Source organism: Aphis gossypii, unplaced genomic scaffold (assembly GCF_020184175.1).
Source record: "Aphis gossypii isolate Hap1 unplaced genomic scaffold, ASM2018417v2 Contig00392, whole genome shotgun sequence".
Classification (NCBI taxonomy): Eukaryota; Metazoa; Arthropoda; class Insecta; order Hemiptera; family Aphididae; genus Aphis; species Aphis gossypii.
Genome location: NW_026083089.1, coordinates 40,385 through 67,680, shown reverse-complemented (window position 1 = coordinate 67,680; position 27,296 = coordinate 40,385). Strand labels below are relative to the sequence as shown.

General features: G+C 26.8%; 1 protein-coding gene and 3 pseudogenes across 1 annotated transcript; all 4 read left to right on the top strand.

The window, feature by feature from the left end:
- The first annotated feature begins 2,985 nt into the window (after nt 1–2,985).
- LOC126553973 (uncharacterized) lies at nt 2,986–4,094 on the top strand (annotated as a pseudogene).
- Nucleotides 4,095–9,896: 5,802 nt separating this feature from the next.
- Nucleotides 9,897–10,887, top strand: LOC126553983 (uncharacterized). The gene is made up of 3 exons (XM_050209095.1): nt 9,897–10,201; nt 10,272–10,431; nt 10,784–10,887. The coding sequence occupies exons 1-3, from the start codon at nt 9,998–10,000 to the stop codon at nt 10,885–10,887; spliced, it is 468 nt and encodes a 155-aa protein (XP_050065052.1). The 5' UTR covers nt 9,897–9,997.
- A 1,078-nt stretch (nt 10,888–11,965) lies between these two features.
- LOC114130658 (uncharacterized) lies at nt 11,966–16,694 on the top strand (annotated as a pseudogene).
- Nucleotides 16,695–23,126: 6,432 nt separating this feature from the next.
- LOC126553981 (uncharacterized) lies at nt 23,127–26,821 on the top strand (annotated as a pseudogene).
- Nucleotides 26,822–27,296: the final 475 nt, after the last annotated feature.

The window sequence follows — 27,296 nt, the reverse complement described above, 5'->3', positions numbered from 1 at the left end:
TTCTGGAATAATGCTATGATAGTAATTTGCAAATTGTTTTAATTCTGAGAGTACTGTGCTTCTTTCAACATTAGCTAATTTTGTTATTTCATTAAATACATTATCTGGAATTTCATTAATAGTTTGTAAATCACAATATTTTTTTGGATCCAACCAGCCACAGTCTTTCATTAATTGTTCATTTGGTATAAATCTTTCAGAAATACTAATTTCTAAATTATCAATGATGGAAAATACCATACATTTGAATTTATTAAATGATGTAATATTTCTTGAATCATCTGTTGCTGTTTGACCAAGAAGCATCTTTTTCTGTGAAACTCTTTTTTCAATAAAATCTTCCTCAATATTTATTAATGGTTCATCTTTAAAAAAAAATATTAATTTTTTTAGTATATTCTTGGGATCTTTTATATAAATATAAAATATGTTCATCATTTCTAAGTTTTTGAATTTTTTTTAACATAATACTAATCATTGACCATGCTTTTAGGTAATCCAAAGATTTTGATTGTAAATAAATTGATACTGGTGTGGTAATAGAATATATATCAAGAAGCACAAACGATATAAGTATAGTCCTAAAAAGTGACCATTTTTCAATTAGAGTTCTTGCCATAAACTTGGTGGACGAATTGAAATTGCCGTTATTTATTTCTATTAAAAATTGTAATAATGTAATTAATTTACTTTCTTTCAGCAGGTCAGTTTTAGTCGTGAATTCTTTATCTATAATAGAAGACAAGGCCTTTTCTTTACTCCACCATCTAGTTGTGCAAATTTTTTGGAGTATATATAATATATTATGTCCTGAATGGTTTTTCCCAGTAACACATTTCCAAACTTCCATTCTTTTATAAGAATCTGATAAGAAAACTGCTGTTTGTTCTACCAAACCAAAAAGGTTTTCAGCTTCAACAATTTTTTTTGTTGAATCTTCCATCGTTAAATTTAATACATGAGCTAAACAATGCGTATACACTATTAATGGATTGGATTTTTTCATATGTGCTTGTAATCCATTATATGCACCTTTCATATTAGCTGCACCGTCAAAAGAACAACCTATTACATCAGTCAATGAGAGATTTAGGGATTGAAGTATATTAACACAATAAATTAAAAAGAGCTAGACCACTGGAGTCACTGCATACAACCAAACTTAATAACCTTTCTTCGACTTTTCCCTTATATAAGTATCGAACACAAATTGCCAGTTGTTCTAATACTCCCGTATCTTGTGTACTATCAATCATGATACTGAATTTTTTACACTCTTTTATTTGATTAACTATAATCGACTGTATTGAAGTTCCTATCCTATTGATTATATTATCATTAATAAAATGTTTGGATAGAAATGTATTTAAAGAACCTCGACCTTTTTTATTCATCATTTTTTTGCTAGATTTAATTGATTCTTGCACATGATTATTTAGTATACTATCATAATTGGCAATTAGTAAGACCAATTCCAAAAAGTTTCCATGATTTTTATTTCGATCATCTAATGATGAGCTCCTTCATGTTTTCCTCTATATGCTATATTTTGTTTTCCAATAAATAATACTATGTTTATCAATCTATTGAGTACCATTCTACGCTGTTCTATTTCTTTTGCACGTTTCATAATGAAATTTCGATTTATCAATCTACCTATATCATTTTCCAAATTACAACGAAGAACTGCATTTGCAGCATTTTGATGAATAGTCGAATTTTCATGTCGTTCAATATCTTTATAGGGATTATGGTTTGATTTTGCTAAAGCATTATAACCAGAAATAAATTTTGATTCAGAACCAACTGAAAATGCCATACATGTAGCACAATAAAATAATTTAGTGTCGACTGAAAATGAAATCCATTTCCTATTTATTACATCACCATTGGACAATTTTTTAAAATAAATTCGATCTAAATTCAATTTTCCTACTTCTAAAAATGGCTGAATAGGATGATTTTTCCAAAATTTAAATTTGATATCTGCTGAAATATTTGATGGTGGTGGTATAAAATTTGATAAAGATGGCGTCATATTGTCATTATAAATATTTGAAAGTTCGTTTTGAAATGAGATTACATTTATTTTCATTAGTCCTTTTTCGTGTGAATTATTTTTCTCTAATTCATTTTGAGGTTTATCTAAATATAAAAATATGAATTTTATATAGTAAATAATATAATAACACTAATAACTAATAATAATATTATTATTATAAAAAATAAAAATTAACTGATAACATTATTTACTATCAGTTATCAAAAACACATTTTTATTTTTATTTTCCATTATAATAATGATATCAACTAATTGATTAGAAAACATTGATTATCATACAGTGGGACATTTGACGTATTTATTTGACGTTTTTGTATTGGTTGTGGAACGAGTTCTAGCTAGTGTTACAATCGTCCCGTGTTACAATCGTACCCAGTCTCCCCTACAGCAGAGCGGTACCCACTTACCCGCTTTTTTCAATTAAAATAAATATTCTAATTTATTCGTTATTTTTAACGAACATTTTAAATATTTTGATACATAAGTGTATAAAGTATCATACATATTTTAGTATTTATAAAACATATGAAAAAATAATATAGGCATATTTGAAAAGAGAACCCATGAATTAATATTAAAATTAAAAATTAATTATGTGCTTCGTTATATAATTATGTACAAATATTTCTTTAATTTTATTTCTATTAAAATTTTTAACAATAATTACAATATAGTAGGTACATACCATTAATATTATTTTTGATTTCATCAGTCACATTATTTTCATTTTCATTTATTTCCATAATACTCGTAGATTCAACATTTTTGTTTTCCAAATTTGATTCTATTTTTATATAAAAATAATGATTATAAAAAAACCTATAAGATTTTCTCTACATCTAATTTATCTATTTCAATTTGAATAACATACCATTTGTTGTAATGATAGTAATCATACAAACAGTGATAAGATCTATCTTATCACTGTGCAAGCATGTATATAGTATATAAGATTTAGAAAAGACAGAATATATATTTAAAATACATATTAAATGTAATGTTAAAATAATAAAAGTGACTTATATGAATATATAAAACATGGCGCAGTCGGTCGTTTCGTTCAGTAATCTGTAAAAGTCTGGATGAAAACAGATAAAAATGGAGTTCAACAAACCGGAGTGCTTAAAATTGTCTGGTAATATAGCAGAGAATTTCAAGCTGTTCAAGGATGAAGTTATTATATTTTTTGAAGCGACAGAGACAATAAAAAAACCTCAACCAACACAGGTAGCACGATTACTTAACTTACTTGGCACAGAAGGATTAAAGTTATACAGATCAATCAAATTACCTGTAGAGGAAAAGAAACAGTTGAGACAATCTTGAAACACTTGGAAAATTATTGTATACCTAAGTGTAATGAAATAATGGAACATTTTAAATTCTTTACTAGAAAACAATTGTGTGACGAAATTTTGATAAATACTACGCCGAACTGAGAGTATTGGTTCAAACATGTAACTTTGGAACAATGGAAGACAAATTACTAAGAACACAAATTGTATTGGGAATAGCAAACAAAGAACTACAAACCAGAATGCTGAGGGAAGAATTAACATTGGATAAAGCAATTCAATTATGTCAAGCAGTGGAACAAGCTGAGCTGAACAGCAAATTATTAGAAGATCAAACTAAAGAAGTTGATGTAATGGAACAATACAGAAGAAGACCATGGAATCAAGGAGGTGAGCAGAAACAGGACAGAAGACAGAACCAAAGATACAACAACGGGAGGAATGATCAGGATAAGATATTCAATTGTAATAAATGTGGTAAGCAACATAAAGTTAGGGAATGCCCAGCATATGGAAAAGAGTGTAGGATATGTAAAAATTGAATCATTTTGCCTATAAATGCAAAAACAATAAGCAAGTTGATATGGTTGAATGTGAAAATGATAATGTGAGTCTAGAGTATTTGACATTAGATGAAATAGCTAATAAAGATAATAAGAATACCTGGTTAGAAAAGGTTAAAATTAATAACATAAACACTGAAATAAAAATTGATACAGGGGCACAATTAAATGTAATGTCGATGAGTTTTATAAAAAATTAAATACAGAATAAAGACAGTAAGGTAGTAATCAAAGTGTTTGGGGGAACAATAATTAAGTCATTAGGTAAAGTAGAGGTAGCTGTTCTAGGCCAATCAGCACAAATTATTACAATATTTGAAGTTGTGAAATATGATGGAAAGCCAATTTTAGGGTATAAAGATTGTAAACGATTGAACTACATTAATGAGTTGAATGAAATAAAAGAAGAGGTTAATACAGAAAAGTTTATAAAAAAACATATAGATGTATTTACAGGTATTGGTTGCTTTCCAGATAAAGTTAAAATAAAGGTAAAACATGAAAGCGTACCAATAATAAATAGCTTCAGACGGGTCCCGATAAAATTAATGGAAAAACTAAAGGAATTGTTAAAAACGTTATGTTCTAAAAAAATAATTGAAAAGAGTAAAGAACCAAGTGAATGGCAAAATAGCTTAGTAGTTATTGAAAAACCGGATAAATCACTTAGAATGTGTTTAGACCCTAGAGACTTAAATAAAAACATTGTGAGAGAAATGGTTGAAATTCCAACACTAGATGAAGTTAGAAATAAATTGATGAATAAAAAATATTATACACTAGTGGACCTGAAGGATGGGTTCTATCAATGTGAGTTAGAGGACTGTTCTAAAAAATATTGTGCATTCAGTACACCGTATGGTACATATAATTTTAATAGACTACCATTTGGAATAGCGTGTGCACCTGAACTGTTTCAACAATTGACAAATAAATACTTTGGAGATATTCAAAATGTATGTGTGTACATTGATGACATATTAGTATACGGTAAAACAAAGGAAGAACATGACGAGGCTCTTAAAAAAGTAATGGATAAAGCCAGGTTATTAAATATAAAATTTAATCCAAATAAAATACAATATAAAAAAAATGAAATAAAATATTTAGGTTTAAAATTCAGTGAAAAGGGAGTAGAACCAGATGAAGATAGAGTAAAGGCCATATTAGATTTAAAAAGTCCTAATAATTTGAAAGAGCTGCAGTCAGTATTAGGAATGGTTAACTATCTAAGGGCATTTATACCAAATATGGCAGATATAGTAGAGCCAATGAGAGCCTTACTGAAAAAAGATAGTTATTGGTTATGGAGTGACAATTGTGAAAGGTCATTTAATACTTTAAAAAGCATTTTATCAAAGATTCCCATTCTAGCCAATTATGATGCCAAAGATGAGTTTAGAATTCAATGTGATGCATCACAAAAAGCTATCGGGTGTTGCCTATTTCAAAAAAATAAACCCGTGTATTATGCATCTAAATGTTTAAGTATAACTGAACAGGGATATGCTCAGATCGAAAAAGAAATGTTAGCAATTAAATTCTCATGTATGAAATTTCATAGACTTATTTATGGGCAGGAAGTAATAACAGTTCAAACGGATCATCAACCGTTGATTCCAATAATGAATAAAGAATTAAATAAAATACCGAATAACAGAATTAAAAGAATGAGGGTAAATTTAATGATTTATAACTTAAAGGTAGAGTACTGTCCGGGTAAATATTTATATGTAGCAGATTTGCTTAGTAGAAATTATAAACAAAAAGTTGAAAAAACAGATGATACTCTTAAGGATATTGTACATGCTATGGAGATTGATAACTTAAAATTTGAAAATAATAAAGAAGGTGAATTTAAAAAAGCTATATTAGAAGATAATACATTAAAATTAGTAGAACAGTATCTAAGAGAAGGATGGCCTAAAAAAATTAATAGTCTTGGGGATATAAGGTATTATCATAAAGTAAGAAATGAATTAATGTTGGAAAAAGGTTTGATTTATTATGGATGTCGTTTGGTTGTACCGAGAGTTATGTGTAAGTACATAATTAAAAAACTACATGAAACACATTTAGGAATAAGTAAGACATTGAAAAAAAGCAAACAAATTTTTTTTTGGCCTGGGATGGTGTCTGATATAACAAATACAATTAGCATATGTGAAACTTGTATAAAATTTGGTGTCAAAAAAATTAAAGAACCATTAAAACAGCATGAAAGACCAAGCGTTCCTTTTCAAAAAGTAGGTGTGGATATAGCAGAAATATTTGGCAATAATTATCTTATAATGGTCGATTATTATTCTAGATGGTTAGAAGTATTAAAATTAAAAAACAAATCAAGCGAGTCGGTTATTGAGTTACTAAAAGTTGTATTTAGCAGATTTGGAATTCCCAAACAGATTGTGGCTGATAATAATCCTTGTGGCTCACAAGAGTTTATAACATTTGCCAGGCAGTGGCAATTTGAAGTAATATTGTCTAGTCCATACTATGCAAAAAGTAATGGTTTGGCAGAGAAAGCAGTAGGAATAGCAAAAGGGATGATCACCAAAGCTAGATATGAAAAAAAAGATCTCAATTTATTTTTGCTCAATTATAGAAATAGTCCAGTGGCGGGTTTGGATTACTCACCCGCACAATTGTTAATGTCAAGGGAGCTAAGAACACTAAACAATTTTTTAAATCCAAAAATTTTTAAACCAAAATTAGTAAGTTGTGATGGGGAAATGCGAAAACAAGAAAAGTATCAGAAACATTGGTATGATAAAACTGCAGGACCTGAGGAAAAACAATTTACAAACGGTGAAAAAGTTTATATATATGATAAATTTAAAAAAGAATGGGATGAAGGAGAGATTGTAAAGAAAACAAAATGGCCCAGATCATACTATGTGAAAAATAGAAAAGGTAAAATATTGAGAAGAAATAATAATTATATAAAAAAAAAATGTAGGGTTAAGGACAATTTTATTGAGGATGAGGATATAAGTGTAGATAAAGAAGAGAATGATGACAATAGTGAGCATGAAATTACCAATAGTCAAACTGAAATAACTGGTAAACATAACAAAAAAGAACTAGATAGTAGTATGAAAGAAAGAGTGACAGAGTGCATTATAACAAGGGCTGGTAGACAAATTAAAAAACCAAATAAACTTAATTTGTAAGATCTTAGGAATTTGTAATTAGTATTTGTATTGTATAGTTGGTAGGTATCATATTTTAAGTATTGTAAAATTGTAAGCATATAACATTATTTATGTATATTATCACTTTGTATTATTAATTATTATCATCTACTATTATTGTTATATGTAGTCCTGAAAAAGGAGATGTTGTAATGATAGTAATCATACAAACAGTGATAAGATCTATCTTATCACTGTGCAAGCATGTATATAGTATATAAGATTTAGAAAAGACAGAATATATATTTAAAATACATATTAAATGTAATGTTAAAATAATAAAAGTGACTTATATGAATATATAAAACACCATTTATATTTTTCTTAGTTTCACCGACTGTGCAGTTAATGTTTTCCGGCAAAATTTTATTTGTTTCAATTGACTCAGAATCCTTACCCTACGTGCATAAAGAAGATAATGAAATCTATGTGATGTCTGTTTTTATTCTCAAAAGTGACATCTCATTGTAATATCTATGTGCTATCATATAGATTTACAGAAAAAAAATATAATTTTGCGATATCTATATTATGTCGCGCAACAGTCGTATATGTGAATACAAAAAGTATAGTTTTGTAGAAGTTATTAGTTGGTTTTAATAATTATTAATAATACGAGTATATGACTTCACAAAGAAGTTGTAACGATATATTTAATGTATAATTTGAATATGATACATATGTGACTGGATTTTTATTTTATCATGATTTAAGATATATATGTATATCTTAAATGGTGGTTTTTATTGAAAAACTATTAATAGCTTATATAATATGAGTTTACCATAATATACGTTACAACTTACAATATAATCACATTATTAAATAGATGTATACATATTGTTTATAATACGGCTGATAAGGACCACGTCCATTTATAAAATTACAAATCACTTTATTGATGTACTTTTCCAGGGAAATGTACACTAAATTTACACTATTGTCTTAGCATACTGCAGCGTCTCCCCCCCAGAACAATATCATAACTACGCCACTGGGCCAGGTTAATAAATGAATAGTAGATATTCAGATACTATTATAGGTATCTACAAGTTTATTAAATGGAATGTCTGGCCAATCTAATATTATATTATAGAATTATGTGTATAAGCTTATATTTATTTATGTAATTATTAACTTAAATATTTCTTAATTGAAGTATCTATTATATAGGCATCAAATATATATATTTATATATATATATATGATAATACTTAAATATTAATGTGTTTGTACAACTTGGGCGCATTACTATATTAGATTTAAATATAATTAATTATAAAAATTACAAGCATTTTAATATTACCAATCTACTTATTAATTTTTTTAATGTTTGTACATAAATATAAATTTCTATCTGTATCAAATAATTAATTTTTTTAATTTTAGTACTTTGTGTATAAACATAGGTAATGGTTAACATAGGTTTGTACTATTTATTTATATTAACATTGTACACTGTATAATTATTATTATTTAGTGGATAGTTGGATACTTTGAAGGTGAAAATAAGTACTCGGTTATACCAGAAAATTGGCTTATTATTTGTGGTAAAATGTATATATCAAAATGGCCAAAATCTGGTAATATCCCAAAAATGATATCTGAATGTGCAGAATCAGACATTGACTGGCCAACTTATCCAGTGAAAGTAGTTTCGCGGTTTTATAGTAAGTACATATTATATCGTATATAATCTTTTATTGTTAATATTCAATAAAACTAAAAAAATAATAATTATAATAATTAATAACTAACTAAAAATGTTGAAGTTATAAAAAATCAATTAAATATTATGAAATATAATTTTAAAATATTTATCTTAATGTTTTGATAAAATTAGATAGTTAAAATGTTTTTTTAATTTATTTTACAACAAATTGTAAGTAAAGTAAATTTATTTAAAATTTAATTATTTTTAATTATATTTTCTAGAAGAGCTAAGTAAGTGTGCACAATTCCCAATTAAGATTTTTCATTTCTGAATTGTTAATAATGATTAATGACCTATAATATGCTTATTATGTTTTTTTGGATTTTGATTTGTTGACATATCTTACTTATATAAACTATACTAAAAACAAAATACTTTGACTTAGATAAATCTGCTATCTTGTGTGTAGATAAATTATGTTTTTATTTTCAATAATAGCTATTTGTATGAACATTTTAATTAGGTACATTTAATTACTAAATAACCTTGCAACACTTATTCTGATAATTTCATTATTTAATATTGTTATAACAATAATTTATTTTGTATCATTTAGACAATTACAATTAAGCTGCAAAAAAAGAAAGAGAGTTATTCATTTCTGATTCGGCTTCTGAGCCAGACTGCCTCTCAAACGATCTCCCAGAAACATCAAAAACATCAAGAAAAAGAACTTATATTAATTTAAATGAAAGCAATGATAGCAGTAAGAATTTAATTCTATAAATTATTATTTTAAGTACCTACCTATATAGCTATTTTATAGATTATATTATAATTAATTAATTTTTTTTTTTTTATGATTAAATAATAATTTTTGATATGTTTACTATATTCTTTTAGCAAGCAGCAGTACACAAGTATCACCAATTAAAATATATAAGCCATATGTTGAAATTGCAGATAATACTGCAATTTGCAAAAATGCCACAGATACAACTTTAACAAATTTTTCCTCAGCGGATGCTAAAATGTTTTAATCCATAACATGTACGAGTATATATCTGAATTATATACATTATATACCGAATATTAAATTCATCAAATTATTTTTATTTGTAGCTGCTTTGACTGATTTATACGATGGTGATACATTTTCAGTTCATCAAATATCAAAAGACAACAACAACCAATGCATTACTACTGAACAAAATGATGTAAATAAAATAATGTTTGAAAATATTACAACTATACTAGCATATGTCAAGAGAATTGATGCCAAACTTGATGCAATAGGATGCAACTTATATACAAGTTATTCAAATACAAATGTCGAAAATAACTTCCTAAGTTTATTTCCCATGGAAACTGTGGAATCTCTTGATGAAATTGAAAGTAAACTTATATCGGATAATGCATTTGAAGAAAAATTGGTTTGTAAATAATATTTTATAAACACATTTTTTAATATATATTTTTACTTGATTGAAACTTAGTCTTTAGATCAATTGTGTTACTCAAATTGGTGGGACAAGTATCCACAATTTTATAAAAAGAGTTTATTCTAGACTTTTTACAAACCAATTGGCAACATCATACTCGTGGACTGGATTTAGAAATAATAAACAACTACAACATCTAAGAATTACTAAAATCATTAAAGGTAATCAATATAAACATATATTTAATATTTATATATCAGTAAACTAATTTACCTTCTATACACCTATTAGGGTTTAGATAGAACTGTGATAAATTTCTAATTTACTATGTTTAAATTATGGAACTAATTAAATTTTATTTAAACATAAATAAAAAATCTAAAAAATGTAGGTTCTAACATTTCTTGGTTAAAAGAAATCAGTTCTTTTTATTTCAGTATGTATTCATATTAAACTTTTGGAAAAGTAGGAAGGTTTTCACTATAACCTAGATGATGTGTCCGTGTATTACACTAATTTGTTTTGTAAATATTAAGTAAAATTGTTTGTATTAGTTATTATGTTATTTTTCAGATGTATGTATGAAAAACTTCAAAGGAACTGAATTAGAATTTGAAACAAACGTAAAAAATTGGTTTAAAAATGGAAGTCAACGTCAATCACGAGAAAAGCAATAATTTTTTTTATTTTTTTCAATTTTTGGTTAACCTTAAGTATTAAGCTCAAACACATTAATTTTTTATATTGTTATATTTTGACTAATTAGTTTTTAATTATTATTATATTTAATTTCAAATAAATATATTCCTTTTAATTATCAAGCAAATATTTTTTTATTTTTATAACTAGATTAGAAAAAAAAGACTTGCATTTGATGTCAAAGAGGAACTTCTTACGGAATGTTCAAAGTGGATTAGCTGTTCCATCTCCTGCAGTGACTCAAAGTACTGTAGAAGTGGAACCGTTAATACAAACGCATACACCACACCAAATAAATAGTTCTTTAAACTCTTCAAATATAAGTGATATTATTCCACCATCTGATCAATTCATTAATCCTGTTATTACAACATTTAGTACCGAGGGTGGTATTCCTAATTATTTTAATAAAAATAATTCTAATAAAATTGAAAAACTTCGTTAGATATAAAACTTAGTAAATGGATTTCACAATTCCATGTTTCTCACAGTTGTGTGAATGCTCTGTTATTAATATTAATATCAGAAGGACATGATCAGCCCAGGACTACACGGACCTTACTAAATACATCAAAAGCTAAGGATCATAGTATCATAAATATACATCCTGGATCTTATATTCATCTTGGTGTAGAATATATGATGACTAAATTCTTAACGGTACATTTAGAATTGTTTGATAATGAAACCATAATTGAACTAGGAATGAACGTGGATGGATTACCTATAACATCTAGTTCTAAATCATGTCTTTGGCCCATTCTAATTTCTTTTGTAAATATAAAATGTTTATTACACACTGTAATTCCAGTAGGGCTATACCATGGTAAGTACAAGAAACCAACTTCAAGTCATGAGTACTTAAACCCTTTTATAAATGAAATGAAACATATTTTATCAAATGGAATACAAATTAATGACAAAGTTTTGAGATTTAAGATAGTGCAAGTTGTATGTGATGCCCCAGCTAAGTCATTCATTTTAAATGTAAAAGGCCATAATGCCTATCATGGGTGCAATTCTTGCACTGTTGAGGGAGATTTCATACGTAGTCGAATGGCTTATTTAGATTTAAATGCTCCTCTACGAACAGATGATTCATTTCGCTGAAAAAAAGATGAATTTTACCATAAGGATGTAAGCCCTCTAGAAGAACTGCCTATTGATATATCATCTTCAGTTGTTTTAGAGTACATGCATAACGTATGTTTAGGTGTCATGAAAAGGTTATTAATATTTTGGGTAAAAGGTAAAAAACCAGTACGCCTTGAGAATTCTGAAACCATTTCAGAAGAATTAAATAATATAAAAACTTTTTTACCAACTGAATTTAATCGTTTGCCAAGGTCTTTAGAAGAGTATAATACTGGAAAGCTACAGAATTTCGAACTTTTCTCCTTTATACAGGACCAATTGTTTTAAAAGGAAGATTGAAAAACAGACTGTATAAACATTTTATGATTTTAAGTTGTGCCATCAGATTATTAATTTCTCCTAAAACCTCCTATACATATAATAATGTTGCTAAAATTTTAATTAAACAATTTGTTAGTGAATATTCTACACATTATGGAGAAGAATATGTAGGTTACAACGTACATGGACTAATTCATGTAGCTGATTTTGTATTAACGCATGGGAGTTTAGATACATTTTCTGCATTCAAATATGAAAATTATTTACAGTTTTTGAAAAAAAAGTTCTAAAAATTCTAGGTATCCACTTGAAGACACATATAATCGTATAATGGAACACATTAATATTGATTCTTCTTTTGTCCCACCCAATTATCCAATTCTGAAAAATGAAATTAATTATGACCCTCTAGTTAATAAATCAATTGATGAAACTTATTATAAAGAAATTATTTTAAACAATTTTGTAATAAATTCAAAAAATGTAAAAGATAATTTTGTCTATGTAAAAGACCATGGTATAGTGAAAGTAATAAACATAATTAAATTCTCAAACTGTAAAATTAAAATTGAAGTAATTAAATATAACACATCTCCTATGTTTCAAAATCCTATTTCATCAGATATAATTAAAATGTATTATATACATGACATAATCCCAACACCTCCTCTAATAACAATTAATATAGAATCAATAAAATACAAGTGTTTTACTTTTCCAATAAGTAATAATAAGTCAGTAGCTATAGCATTGTTGCATACTAATAATACCATTACCATTATTATTAGCTATGTTTAAAGTTTAAACTAAATGTTAATAATCTTAATGTTTTAAAATACCTGTTGAAATAAATAACTAGTGAAATATGATATTTACTATTAAATGTATTACCGGCCTATGTTCTATTTTTGTTTAATATAATATATATTTCAATACAATATTATAGTTTTATTTGAATTACCTACCCTTATTTAATGTAATAATATTATAATGTCTATATATATAGTTTGTATGTGGTTGTACTTTGCCATGTTTTTATAAGCTGTCATTTAGTTATGGTAGTTAATACATATACAAAGCCATAGCTACCTACATCCATAGCTAAATATATATATTTATAAGAGTACTATGATGTATGCAGAGGAAGAGTTGTTGAAATAATTGAACTGGTCAAATTCGACAATTATAACTAAATCAGTAGTGTCCCAGTAGGTTAGGCGTTAGATTAGATAGGTTAGGGTAGAGGGTTCGATACCCGGACCTGATGGTTCAACTGTGTACGTATGATTGTCCGCTGAGCGTAAAATTTTTTCATTTTTTAACGGCATTATTTAAAATATTAAGAAAGATAACGTTTCATAGACTACTACTTTCCGGTAATGAGATATCTATGTGAAGTTTGCGATTAGCAGCTATTTAATTCGAAAAATGCATTCTCTATCACTGTATATATAGCGGTTACATTGTGATGGTATTTCAATAGACTTTTTGTGATATCTCACAGACGAACTTCACAAAACCGGGCGTTAAGCGTCTATGCGTTGTCTCAGAGTAGTCACTGAGTAAAAATGATAAACTTCTCATGTCACAGTGCGACTGATATGTGACGGATATGTAACTAGATTTTGCACATAGGGTATTTTTTGATATTAATAATTCTAAGTTGGTAAAGTTTAAATGAATAAAAATTTGTATATTTATTTTAAAATAAATACCTATTAATTATTATAACCTAATAGTTATTACCTTGCTGAATACGTGCAGGTTGAAAATTTAATTTCTTTTGCTTTGGATTATTAGCATCTTCCATTAACTCCTTATGAAATTTCGCAGCTCTTTTTGCTGCTCCCGATTTTGATTTAGGCCCCATTAAAAGTATTTTCGAAAAAATACGAAACACGAAACTAATATAATAATTAAATAATTATAATTCACTTAATAGTTAAAACACATTGATCTCTCGACACTCGTACGTAACAAATAACGAAATACCATAAACGAAAGTGGGAAATGCCGGGTATGTTATCGAATTATCATCGCCGTCTGCAAGTATCTGTATAATAATTTATTAATAACTATAATAGTACATATAAATAATATAATATTTATATATGATATTACTTTTTGTTTGTGCCATCGACGTTATTACCCGCATAATTATTTGTACATAATGTCGATAACAATTTTACTTATACAATTAAATAGTATTAAATACAATAAAAAAATATTTTTGTTCTTTTTCCACATTCAAATTTATAACATAATATTTTTACTAAAAATAGAATAGAAAACTAACTGAATATTACAATACGAATTACGATTGTTATATTTAATAAAATATAATTCTTTAGGTAGTGATTTATTTAACTATGGTGTATAGTGTATTATGGGGTAACACAGTACAAGGGCCCAGAAACTATAATACGGCAAGGGCCCAGACAGGAATCCCAGCCCTCCGGCCCTGGCCAGGCCGGCCCTGTTCATAAAAGCATCTATAAAAGTAAACAATTTAATTTCATGGTTTTACCTTTAGAGATTTTCTATAAACAATGATAGTTATTTCAAATCTAAATTAAATTGTTTTATTTTCCAGGATAAAAAAACTTATTTATTTTATTTTATAATTTATAACATACATCTTTAAACTATTATACTATTATTTTAGAGTTCATTAAAAAGGTTAAAAACCTGGATCCATAATTCAATCTCAAAAGATAGATTAATCCATAGCTCTACTATAGTATATTCATAAAGACATTGTTAAAAAAGAAAAAGAAAAGGTTATAGATGATGTTATTCAGTTTATTTTGTATGCAACCAAGAAGAGTTCAATTTTTATTTAATGATTAATAATGTTTAAATGTACCTACAAATTTTAATGAATATAAGAATATTGTTTACGTAAAATTACTAAACATCTAAATATTATTATTTTATTATTAAATACTACTATTAATTTGATTCTTCTATTGTTTAATTAGTGAGTATATTATATTTTAAGTAATGTTTATTTTGCCTCTGGTGGGATTTTATCCAGCGGACGCGCCTTGAATACGATGCATTTTGTATTGTTCTCGACAAGACATTGGAATTACCAGACATAAAAAAAATCAATTCTACTGAAGATACAGATAATCCAAATTGGCCTTGTCATGACGTAAACGAAGGTAATTTTTAAAAATGATTAAATTACTTTCATTAGAAAATGAAAATTTTAAACTAATTTTAAATCATTATCAAAAATAGTAAATATACGTTATCTGATATACAAAATGATTTAATTAAAGCTACATCGAATCTTACATTACATAAAATAGTAAAAGAATTTTATCTTGGGAGCAACATTTTTAGTTTAATTGTTGATGAGGCTAGAGATGAATCGAAAATTGAACAAATGAGCGTTTGTATAAGATATGTACACGATTCAAAAATAAAAAAAAAAGCTTTTTAGGATTCATTGAATTAAATGAATTAAATGATCAAGCGTTGTGTAACGGATTGATATTATTTTTAAATAACATGGGTTTAGACATTGGTAAATGTGTTAGTCAATCCATATGATGGTGCTTCAGTTATGCCGGGAGAATTTTCAAGTGTTCAAACAAAAATAAGAACTTAAGCAAAAAATCCATGCCCATACATACATTGCCATGCTCACAGGCTAAATCTAGTTCTTTTTAATGTTACACAAAATGTTCAAGAAGTAGGCGAAATAATAGGCTTATTAGAAGCTATTTTTGCATTTCAATCAGTATCTACTCTTCGTCATCATGCTTTTTTCTAAGAAACAAATTTCAAAATTCCACAGCACTGTGATACTTGATGGGTCTCAAAATATAAAAGTATACAATTCTTCAAAACTCATTTTGGTAGTATTTTAAAAGTTCTTAATACATTTAAAGAAAGTTCTAAAAAACGAGAGGCTGCAGAGGCAAAAGGGTTGATTTTACAATTTGCCAAGTTTTAAGTTATTGTCATACTTGTTTGTTTAAATAAAATATTAAACATCGTAAACTGTCTTTCAATTAACTTACAGTCATCTACTTTAAATATAGGACAGTACACTATATTAATTAAGGCAACAAAAAAACAAATTGCGGATTTACGCAAGGATAAAAATTTCTATGAATTATATGAACAGTCATTGATAATTGCACAAAATGCAGACGTATCTACACCATCAAATAATGATGTTTCTTCAAATAGGATGTCTCAATGCTCAAGTAGAATGACAGATTATTGCATAACTTTTACTACTGTTAAATTACGTATTTTTTCAAATTATGAAAAAATACTGAACTTTAAAATAATATTTTATAATATTTTAGATGTCATATGTGTTGAAATGAACAGGCGCACAGTGGTCTAAAATTGAAAAAAGGTGGCCAAAAATGTTTATTTGTAACAATTACATTTCAAAGAGTGACTAAAAATATTTAAGTGATTTAATGTACACAAACTAAGTATATTATATATTTTATTCATAAAACAAGTTAGTTATAAATATATTTATATATACAATAAGTATAGTTTTATATTTTATTCACTTTCACTGCTGCAGCTTTGCTCCTCTGGTTCACTTTCTGTTTCACTGTCGTCGATAATAAGTAGATTTTTCACTGACTGATGTAATTTTCGCCTTTTCGTTTTTACTTCTCGAGTACTACTGATTAATGGATCTGATGATAACAAAAGACGATGAAAAATATCAGAGTTTATGTTCTCTCGTGATGTTTTGCGTGTATGATTTTCTCTAAAATGTTTTATGTCTGTATTTCTAGCTTCTTGTGCTTCTTCACTTAGTTGGCCTATTGGTATCATAAATGATACGGCAATTGAAGATCCATGACATAGAATTTTATGCACGCTAGGTGGCATGTAATACCATAGGTATAATTCTACGTACATTTCTGCTGTTTCCCAACAAAATCTATCAAACTTTTTAAAATCAAGTTTATGACCACTCGATAAACATTGAAGGATTATGTAAAACCGAATAATTAAATCTTCATTTATACCAGTTATCTCAGATGATATTTTGTGGTTTTTAAAAAATCGTCTTGCCGTGTTTCCATCATTACTACTTCCGAATCCTGGTTTTGGTACGTCAACAAGTATACCTAACCTTTTACGAAAATCGTCTTGAATTTTAGTTTTCCTGTCTTTCATTTTTATGTCATTGCCACTCTTCTTGCTTGCCTAGGATATAAAAATTATTAAAAAAAAGAATGTTTTATTTTTTATACACATATAAACAGTATATTAATGATTTAAGTATATTATAAATTACCTTCCACTGTTTGAAATCAAATCTATACGATACATGTAAAAGACATTCAAAAAATCTAATGTACGCGTGTAGTGTTGATAAACCAAATCTAAAAAATAAAATAATCAACATATTACAAAACATTATTTTAACCACCTGTCCACTAAGCTATATTAATTTCGATAATATAATAAAATACGTACTTAAATGTAGATTCTACTTCTGCTTTTTCTTTTATTAAACCCAAATTATTCATTTCTGAAATTTTTATGCCACATACATAACATATCATAGATGACGTTTGAGTTATTGCATTGCAAACCTATTATATTATTATAAGACTATTAACAAATAATAATAAAAAAAAAAATTAATAATATATATGTGTGTGTGTGTGTGTGTGTGTGTGTGTGTGTGTGTTGTGTGTGGTGTGTGTGTGTGTGTGTGTGGTGTGTGTGTGTGTTGTGTGTGTGTGTGTGTGTGTGTGTGTTGTGTGTGGGTGTGGGTGTGTGTGTGTATTAATATATACCTTTCCATCGATCATTGTTAGTTCCATATTAAATTTACAGTTCCAAACTCGGCTTTATATGAAGAAAGATTACTAATTTGTTCACCCATGTATTTTTCTTCATATTGTGATACTTCATTAGTTTCTTTTATATATTGTAGTCTAATTGGTCTACAATAACGAACTGAGGAACACGTGGGATTCTGCCATATTATTTCATTTGTTAATTCGTTCATTAAACAAATAGGTACCATTGATGTAACGAACAAAGTATTATCCTCAGATTCACCAGTAGTAACTTGCTTATATTTTGAAAATCCTGAAGTCCCATCAAAACCCCATTTGCAGTGCAGAATAAAATTAGTTTCTATGTATACAGAAATACTTTGCAAAATTCTCTTTGAAGTATGGTTTAAAAGTGATTGTAATGGTACCTAATAATATATTAATATAACATAAATAAAAATTGTATAAATTATAGTGTATTTATTTTATTTTATTACCTCGCATTTTCCCTCTGTGATTATTATACCATCAGGATAAGAATCAATTTAGCAGCAAGTACTTTAGCATAGGAAGGGTATAATTCGTGATTATGTTTTTTAGCATTACTTCGTAGAACATGTATTGGAACTTAGAAAGAGAATCTGTTATAATAATTGAAAGCGCTTCTTCTGTTGACATCAAGGATGGATTAATATTTTTTTTTTGTCTTTCCCATGATGCTCGAATCTTTTTGGCTCTATTTGGTGTAGTTTGCGTAATTTCATTAATCAGCTTAGCAGCGTCTTCATTACCGTCTTTCCTCAATGCTGTAGATGTAGTGTAGCTTAGTTGACTTGAACTATGTGATTTCGTTAACTGCAATGATTTTCTTCTTTTTGATCTATCACTACAGTCTTCAAATCTTATTTTTGGACGACCACGGTCATGGTCATGAGATGAAGTAGAAACTAAATAGTAATACAAATTTATTTAAAAAATATTATGATAGAGTGTTTAAATAAATTATTATTCATTTGGGAAAAATTACCTGGATTTATATTTAATAGATCGTAAGCAGTTTTAGAAAAATTTAATTTTGTACTAAGCCAATCGCAATTTTCTATTAAAAACCGACTATTATCTCTATAACTATCATTCCATTTCTGTATGTACCTAAATGATAGATATTAATAGTAAATATTATAATATTATTCTATTATTAATAGGTACTTTTATTTTTTAACTATTTACCGATTGAACATTTGTAAAGCCAAACACTTTTTCATATCAGCGACAGCAACCTGAATTTCAATGTTATGTTCATCAAAATTAAATTTACTTAAAACTAATTTCAATGCACTGTTTTTTTTTTTCTTGTAATGAACCGGACACGTTGTTAACAATAATATATTCATGGACATCTAACCGAGTAATGATAGGTTTAAGAGCCATATTAATGAATAACACTGTATCGAACGCGCGAATACAACTAATCAACTATCAAGTATCTTCGATTTCATAAACATGTCTAATTCAATAATATCTTATCGAAAGTAGAGCAGATATGAGCAACTTATCTACGTATAAACGTTTTTGGTATATTATCTAGTTTTATTGTATGTATATATGAATGTGACTATCATTGACTAAATAACTTAAAATCGTTATAGTCTTAATTACTTATAAATAGTCTATCAGTATTTAATTGAATTCAACGTCCTACAAAGTCGTACACATAGTTTAATGTTACAATAACAAATATAAATATTCGACAGTATATATTTACAATATAATATATCCAAAGATAAAATTAATTTTAACTAAGAGTCGTTTAAAATTAACTAATAATTAGTACAAAATTAATGATATTTTTAAATAAAAAAGAAACATTTTTCAACATAAATACAGATTTAGCATAAGTAAAAATGAATATTTTAAAATTTTTTTTTAAATATATAATTCTAAAAGAAGTGTTTAATACATTTTTAAAACAAAATCTTTAAAATGTAATTGTTACAAATAACTATTTTTGGCCACCTTTTTTCGATTTTAGACCACTGTGAGGCGGTTTGATGAAAATGGTGAATTTTATGCAGATTTAGGTGAATTAGACCAAACTTCAAAAGAATTTTTAGACTGTGAAATACTATGTAATTTTGCAAAAACTTTTCCACTTTATCGGTCTGATGAATTTCTCATTAAACTAAAATATCAATGTGCATTAAGGAAAACATTATTTTCATCTAGTTCTGGTCTTTTTGAACTGTTGAATAAAATACAAAGTTATTAAGTTGGATTTGAAGAATTAAAACAAGTAATTGAACTTATTGTTGTAATTCCTATACCTAGTGCTTCTGCTGAAAGAAGCTTTTCAACAATGAGAAGAGTGAAAACATACCCCAGATCAACTATGAAAAGTTCTAGACTAAATAATTTGACATTACTTTAAATAGAAAGGGAAATAAGTGGACAATTTATGGATAATCCATCGGCTATTATTGACGAGTTTGCTGTTATGAAAAAAAGAAGATTAGAATTTTTACTTTGAAAATATATTATAAATTAACAATAAGTATATTATAAGTCACAACTTTAGGAGTATATAAATGTATACTATATATATATTTATAATTGTATTTTGTAAAAATATTAGTAGGTATTTAGGTACTTAAATAAAAATAAAAGTAAACGTTTTATAGTGGGCCTACCAAAAAAAAAAAAATCCTAGCTACGCCCCTGGTGTCAAAATAAATATTCATTATCTGAATCTGGATTTAAATATACAGGAGTTGGAAATGTAGTTGAATGTTTTTATTGTGGACTTGTCTTGCAAAAATAGACAAATGATGAAACATCGTGGGTTGAACATGCACAATGGAATCCTTAATATATATTTGTATTACTATGTAAGGGAAATTAATTTATAGAAAATGTAAAAAATGAATATGTAAAAGCCGCTCATGTTTGTCATTGTAAGTCAAAATCAAATGATATAACTTGTTAAGTTATTTATTTGTATATTAAATATTATTTTAATAAATTGTATACATTTCTAAATAAATATCAAATTAATCAACTTAAATGTGTTAATATTTGATTTTATAACATATGGACTTGGTGTAAAGTAAGATAACGGATCAGGTAAGTATAATAATTATCCCTAACACGCGTTATCTGATTTCACGTTCACTTAAATTTGTTATATACATTTTAATCTAATAAGTTTGCTATATAACAATGCATGTGTAAGTAATATACTTAGTTTGTGAATATGCGTTATAACGATTATATCAGTGTTAATATCATCAGTGATTAACGTTATAATATTTATTTCGATACGTTTTTAAAAAAATTATCATCAGAAATCGACTACCTATATCAAAAAAGAAGACATCGTTATACAATATGATTCCATCAATTGTTGTAGCAAAATCTACATTCAGTATCAGAACTTTTAGCAAGAAAAGTGTGTCGGTAGGATTGTTGGTTGATAAACTAATTTCTGTTATTATATTACTAGAATGTAATTTTACTAAAAAATGTTAACGCTCGATTTACAACAGTGGTATATTATACTAATGAGTGAAATCAATTATAGTTCAATAACCAATAATCTACATTCTTATTGTAAACGTGTAAAAATAACTGATAACATATTTATTCAATCAATTTAAATCAGTTTACTATTAAGCACGATTTAAGATAGTATGGTTGCCCGACGACCTATGATAAGATCGTTTTAAATTGGCAACCAAATTAAATAACTAGAACAGCTGGAACATTGACCACTAGCGCTTGCGACGTGATGTGTACCGATATAGAAGCAGAATTTACGTGCTTATTATTTTTTTCCCGCGCTTTACTAGTATCAAATATTTTCCTAATATTACCCACAATAAATATTACCATTTGATATTACCACAGAATAAATGAAATTTTAGACTTCTATAAAAACCACGATTTGAATCCTGATAAATACTTCACTATACAACTATAATATCTACCTATTATCTATCGTAGTCCATAGCTCTATCATCTATGATAATATATACAAATTTACATCCTCAGAAGATAAAACAATAATTATTCATAGTTTTAAAATTGTATGCTTAATTGTATTTAAATTGAGTAATTGTGCTAAAAATTAAAATGCCGTGTTGTATACCTAATTTATTGTCCTTCACATGACAAATATGTAAAGATTAGTTCTTTCAAAGTTCCAAACAATATAGCCTTACGGTCTGAATGGGAAAATGTCTTAGGTATTTCCTTAACTAATAATTCTCGTGTTTGTCGTAACCATTTTAAAACTCATGATGTAATAGACACATGATGGGTATCTGGAAATGGAATAAATAAATACACGGTTAGTACCTTTACTTATAGATATATAATGTATTTATGAACTATTCAACTATAGGTAAAACATAACATAATAACATAATATATTTGTAGGTGTGTCTAAAAAAATCTAGGCTTAGAGATGGAGCTATACCGGTGAATTTATATATTGTTAACAATAATGAGTCAACAATTTTAGTAAGAATTTATAGTTAAATAACTTAACACCATAATAGACTTTTTTCAAAAAATTTAACTTTACTCATTATGAGTAGTTAAATAATAATATAACAACATAAACTATAAGAATGTTTGTACCTAGTACCTAACTAATTTAAACAAAATTTTATTTAAGAATGAAAAAATTAATAATATACCAGAAAGCCCAAATTCTGAATATATTGTGGACACCAATGATATACTATCATCTATAAATAATGATCATTGTTATGTATCAAAAAGTTCAGATTCTGATACATTAAATAAATCACCATTGCCCAAACGTAAAAAGGTTATAAGTATAAAATATACAACACATAGTGTATGCAAACATTAATGAGTCATATTATTGTTATACATATTACTATATTATAACAATAATATGCACTTATTTAAAACATTTATATTATCTTCAATTTTTATAATAATTATTTATGTTTGCATTAAAGGTAGAACAAATTACTTTATTTCAATCAGTAATGAGTAATACAAAGTTATTAAATATACCAGTAAAATGGTTTTATGATACTGATCGTACTGAAGTTGGTTCTACAAACAAAACTAGTAAAATGGTAATTTCATTCCACAAATTGGTATCATGTAGAAAAATGTTAAATAGATACATAGAAAAACAAATTATTTTAACTGAGGGTAATTATTAAAATATAATATATATCAAAATAAAATATTCGTTAATGGTACAATATTGCATAATTATTTGTATATTTAAACTCAGAAATATTTGTCTATGTTTTTGACAAAAAATTGGAGGTATTAGATATTGCATCTAGTTCATTGAATAAAATAGACACATATAGTGACTTGGAAAAATTTATTAAAATCTTTGATAGTATACCAATGTGTCAAGGTGCTGTGCCATTGTTCCAAAATAGAGATTTAAAATTATCATTTAGTCCAGTTGAATCAAGTGGCATGTGGTGGCATTCAAAATGTTGTACAATACTTCCTAAAGAAAACAGTAGTGATAAGTAAAACTAAAAATATTAAATATTTTGTGGTAAGATACATTAAAACACATTTTTTTTATATATATCAAAATTTTCAGTAGCACCTGTATCTGGTTTAAACGTTTGAAATACATAATACAAAACACAAAGTCACGGCAAAAAAGGAATCAAAATACTCGTACACTATTTTTTCCTAATCAAAAAAAAGTTATTAGTAAAATAAAGAACATTAAAAATTCATTAAAAAAAAATATTCAATGGCCAGTGTAAAAATTGGACGTTTATAAAATAATTTAAAAGAAATACAAAACCAAATGAAGATTGTCACTCAATCCACTTTAGAAGAAATGTTGGAAAGTTCTAGAATACCTAAATGTCAAAGTGAATTAATAATTGAACTTTTTAAAGCTGCTATATTAAAGGAACCCTAAAAATAGAAGATACAGCGAAAATTGGCTTTTACTTTATATGCTTATCCAAATTAGGTAAAATTAAAGTATGAAAATTGTCATGTAGATTGTCACTTACAAAACTGACCTGATTATTCCAGATCTCCAAGTGGTTATACATTTATAAGAGACCAAAATATATTGCCACTCCCATGTGTAAATACCATTAGAAAACATTTGTTGGCTGTAGAAATTGGTTGTGGATTTGATCCAAACTTTTTCAAACTTTTGAAAAAGAAGTTTTACACTAAAACCGAACAGCAAAAACAAGGTGTTTTAGTTTTGGATGAGATTTTCCTAAGAGAAAATATAAGTGTTAATAGCCGTTCATTAACATACTTGGAGTTGAAGGATTTTGGTCATGAATTGGAAAATAAAACAGATAGTTCCCAAAAAGCAAACCACGCGATGGTTTTTATGTGGCAAAGTTTAGCAGAAAAATGTGTCCAAGCAATTGCCGTATTTGCTTCACATGGAACTGTTAAAGGTTTTTATATTATATTCACTTAAAAAAGAGTTATTTTTATCCAATTTATAAATTATTTTTAATAAATATGTATTATGTTTAATAGGAGTGGATTTAGCAAAATTAGTAGTAAAAGCTATTTTATTAAAGGAAAGTTCTGGTGGTCAAGTTATAGGTCTTACATCGGATGGTGCATCTACTAATCGTACTATGTGGAATTTGTTAGGGGTATATATAAATATAATAATCAATAATAAGTATCAAAAATTAAAAATAATAATTATTAGTCATTTATTTATTTTTGATAAATTAATTTAGATTAATGCAAAGTTGGATAGTTTTAAAAACTATTTTGAAAATCCATTTGATAGTAGCAGAAAGGTATTTGTATTCTCTTATGCACCCCATCTTTTAAAGACTGTCAGAAATCGCTTATACAAAAAGAAACAATTACTTGTGAGTAACCTATATAATAATTAATTATTCATTAACTTCATAAAAATACAACCACATATGTCTATTTTTCATACACGATAGATTCATCCTTCAAAATCTTCCATAAAATGGGAACATTACCATAATGTTTTTAAAATAGAAGCCAATTAATTTACTAAAGTGTGTCCAAAAATAAACAAGAACCATTTTGAACTTAATAATCTTTCTAAAATGAAAGTTAAATATGCAGCAAAGGTAAATGGACCAATTTATAAATTTGTAAAATATACGAAAGATAATGATATTATTCCATAAAATATTTAGTTGTTTAGCATGTCAATGGCTACAGGCATAGAATTTTACAAAAAAAAAGAATTTGAATGGGTTTAGTGATTCTGATGAAACTGTGAAGTTTACCATTTTAATGAATAATCTGTTTGATTCATTGAACAGGAAATTTAGTGCAGAAGGAATAAAAAAAACTCCCACGACATAGAGGTTTTTTGTGTTATGTGTTTGTGTTATATGTTTATGATGTGATATATGTTTCCTATTTGTTGGGTGTTAAGGATTTCCAGCATAATATGCTATGTGTATGATTGAAAATACTACTCCATGTTGGATTTTAGATTGTTTGTTTTAAATGTTATAATGTTATATGGATTATATAAAACATAAGTATATGTACTAATTATATTATTTATATGTTAAATAGGTGTTAAAAGAAGCTTTGACGTGGATAAATACTTGGGAATCAAATTTAAATAATAATTTAATAAAAAAGGATGATTTTTTGACACAAGCCACAGCTGATGGTCTCAAAATAACTATTAAGTCAACCAAAGATATTGTAGATTACTTATTAAATAAATGTAATTTTATGTATGTTTTGACGGCCAAATTAAACCAAGATTGTTTGGAAGTAAACTTAAAAATAATTATACTTACCAAAATTTTTAGAAAAAGTATTCTAATATTTATTGACTTTATTTTGACAGAAGTTTTTTGGTATTATACGTCAGGTAGCTGGACCAAATGATCATCTGTCCACACCTACATTTCTCCAGCTTTATAGGATGCTGTCTGTATATTCACAACTGGTAACTGTACAATTTTTGAAGGTATATTTTTTTATAATCTAACATTATTTTGAACACCTACAATAATACAAAATCTTTTTTAAACAACATTCCAATCATTACAGTCACAGATTTAAAGGATATCATTAATGACCCAACTAATACTTCTGATAGAATTAATAAGATTGAAAAACTAAAAGAAAAAATTAATTATATTGTAGATAAGGGATGCTGGGATGCTGATGATGTTTTTACTGAACATAATTATACAAATTCTGCTGTTTTTGATTGTATTGTGTATTATTTAGCTGGGTAAGATATTTTAATATAGTTCAGTAGATATTAATAAATTGTATCATACATAGATATATAGCAAAACATTTAGTGACACGGACGAAATGTGATTTGTGTAAAATGTATTTAAAGAATATGAACACCTCTTCAACTATAACAGCAGCAAAATTGGTGAATTTAAAAAGTAGAGGTCACACACCCAAACACTAATTTATTTAAATTATTAAAATCATTGGAGATATCTTTTCAAAAATTTGCTGACTCACCTACAATCTTTGAAGATACATATGAAGATTTCTTTAGCAAAAATATCAATATTAATTTTCCATGCATTGAACATCAAACAGATATCTGCACATACTATCTGATCATGAGAATGCGCCAATACAGCTATCAACTAAACCAAAACAATAAAAAACAAAATAAAGTTAAAAAAAAACTTTCAAAATTGGTTAGTACATGATAGATGCAATTATTAAGTTTTAGATTCTGAACGAAGTGATGAATGTATTGATTTTACAATGATGTGTATTTTTATTTTTATTTTTTTTTGTTTTTTTTTGTGTCTGTGTACAGCATAACTAGTCGAATTAATTCTCCAATTTCAAACTATGGGGGTGGTTTCCGATGTAAAAGTGAATATCCTTGGTGCATTATAGAGGTAAAAAGTTTTCAAAAAAATCGAGAAAAACAAAAAAAAAAATTACGGAAAATTTTTACGCAAAACCAGTTTTCGACCAAATCGATTTTTTTTTTATAGTTGCAATTCAAAAACTAATCACTGAAAATACTTGAAATTTTCACCAAATGTTAATGTAAGTAGTATCTGTATATAGTTAAATTTTCAAAAAATTTTGACTTTTTTTGAGTTATTTATAGACCACTGAAATTTTCGATTTTTTTGAGAAATTTTTTTTAAAGTGTCAATAAAAAATTGTTGGATGACCAAAAAGTTTTG

Coding starts and splice junctions, on each gene's coding strand:
- LOC126553983 (XM_050209095.1), top strand. CDS start 9,998: ATGTTTGAAAATATTACAACTATACTAGCATATGTCAAGAGAATTGAT. Junction 10,202..10,271: donor ATGCATTTGAAGAAAAATTG/GTTTGTAAATAA, acceptor CTTAGTCTTTAG/ATCAATTGTGTTACTCAAAT. Junction 10,432..10,783: donor AATTACTAAAATCATTAAAG/GTAATCAATATA, acceptor GTTATTTTTCAG/ATGTATGTATGAAAAACTTC.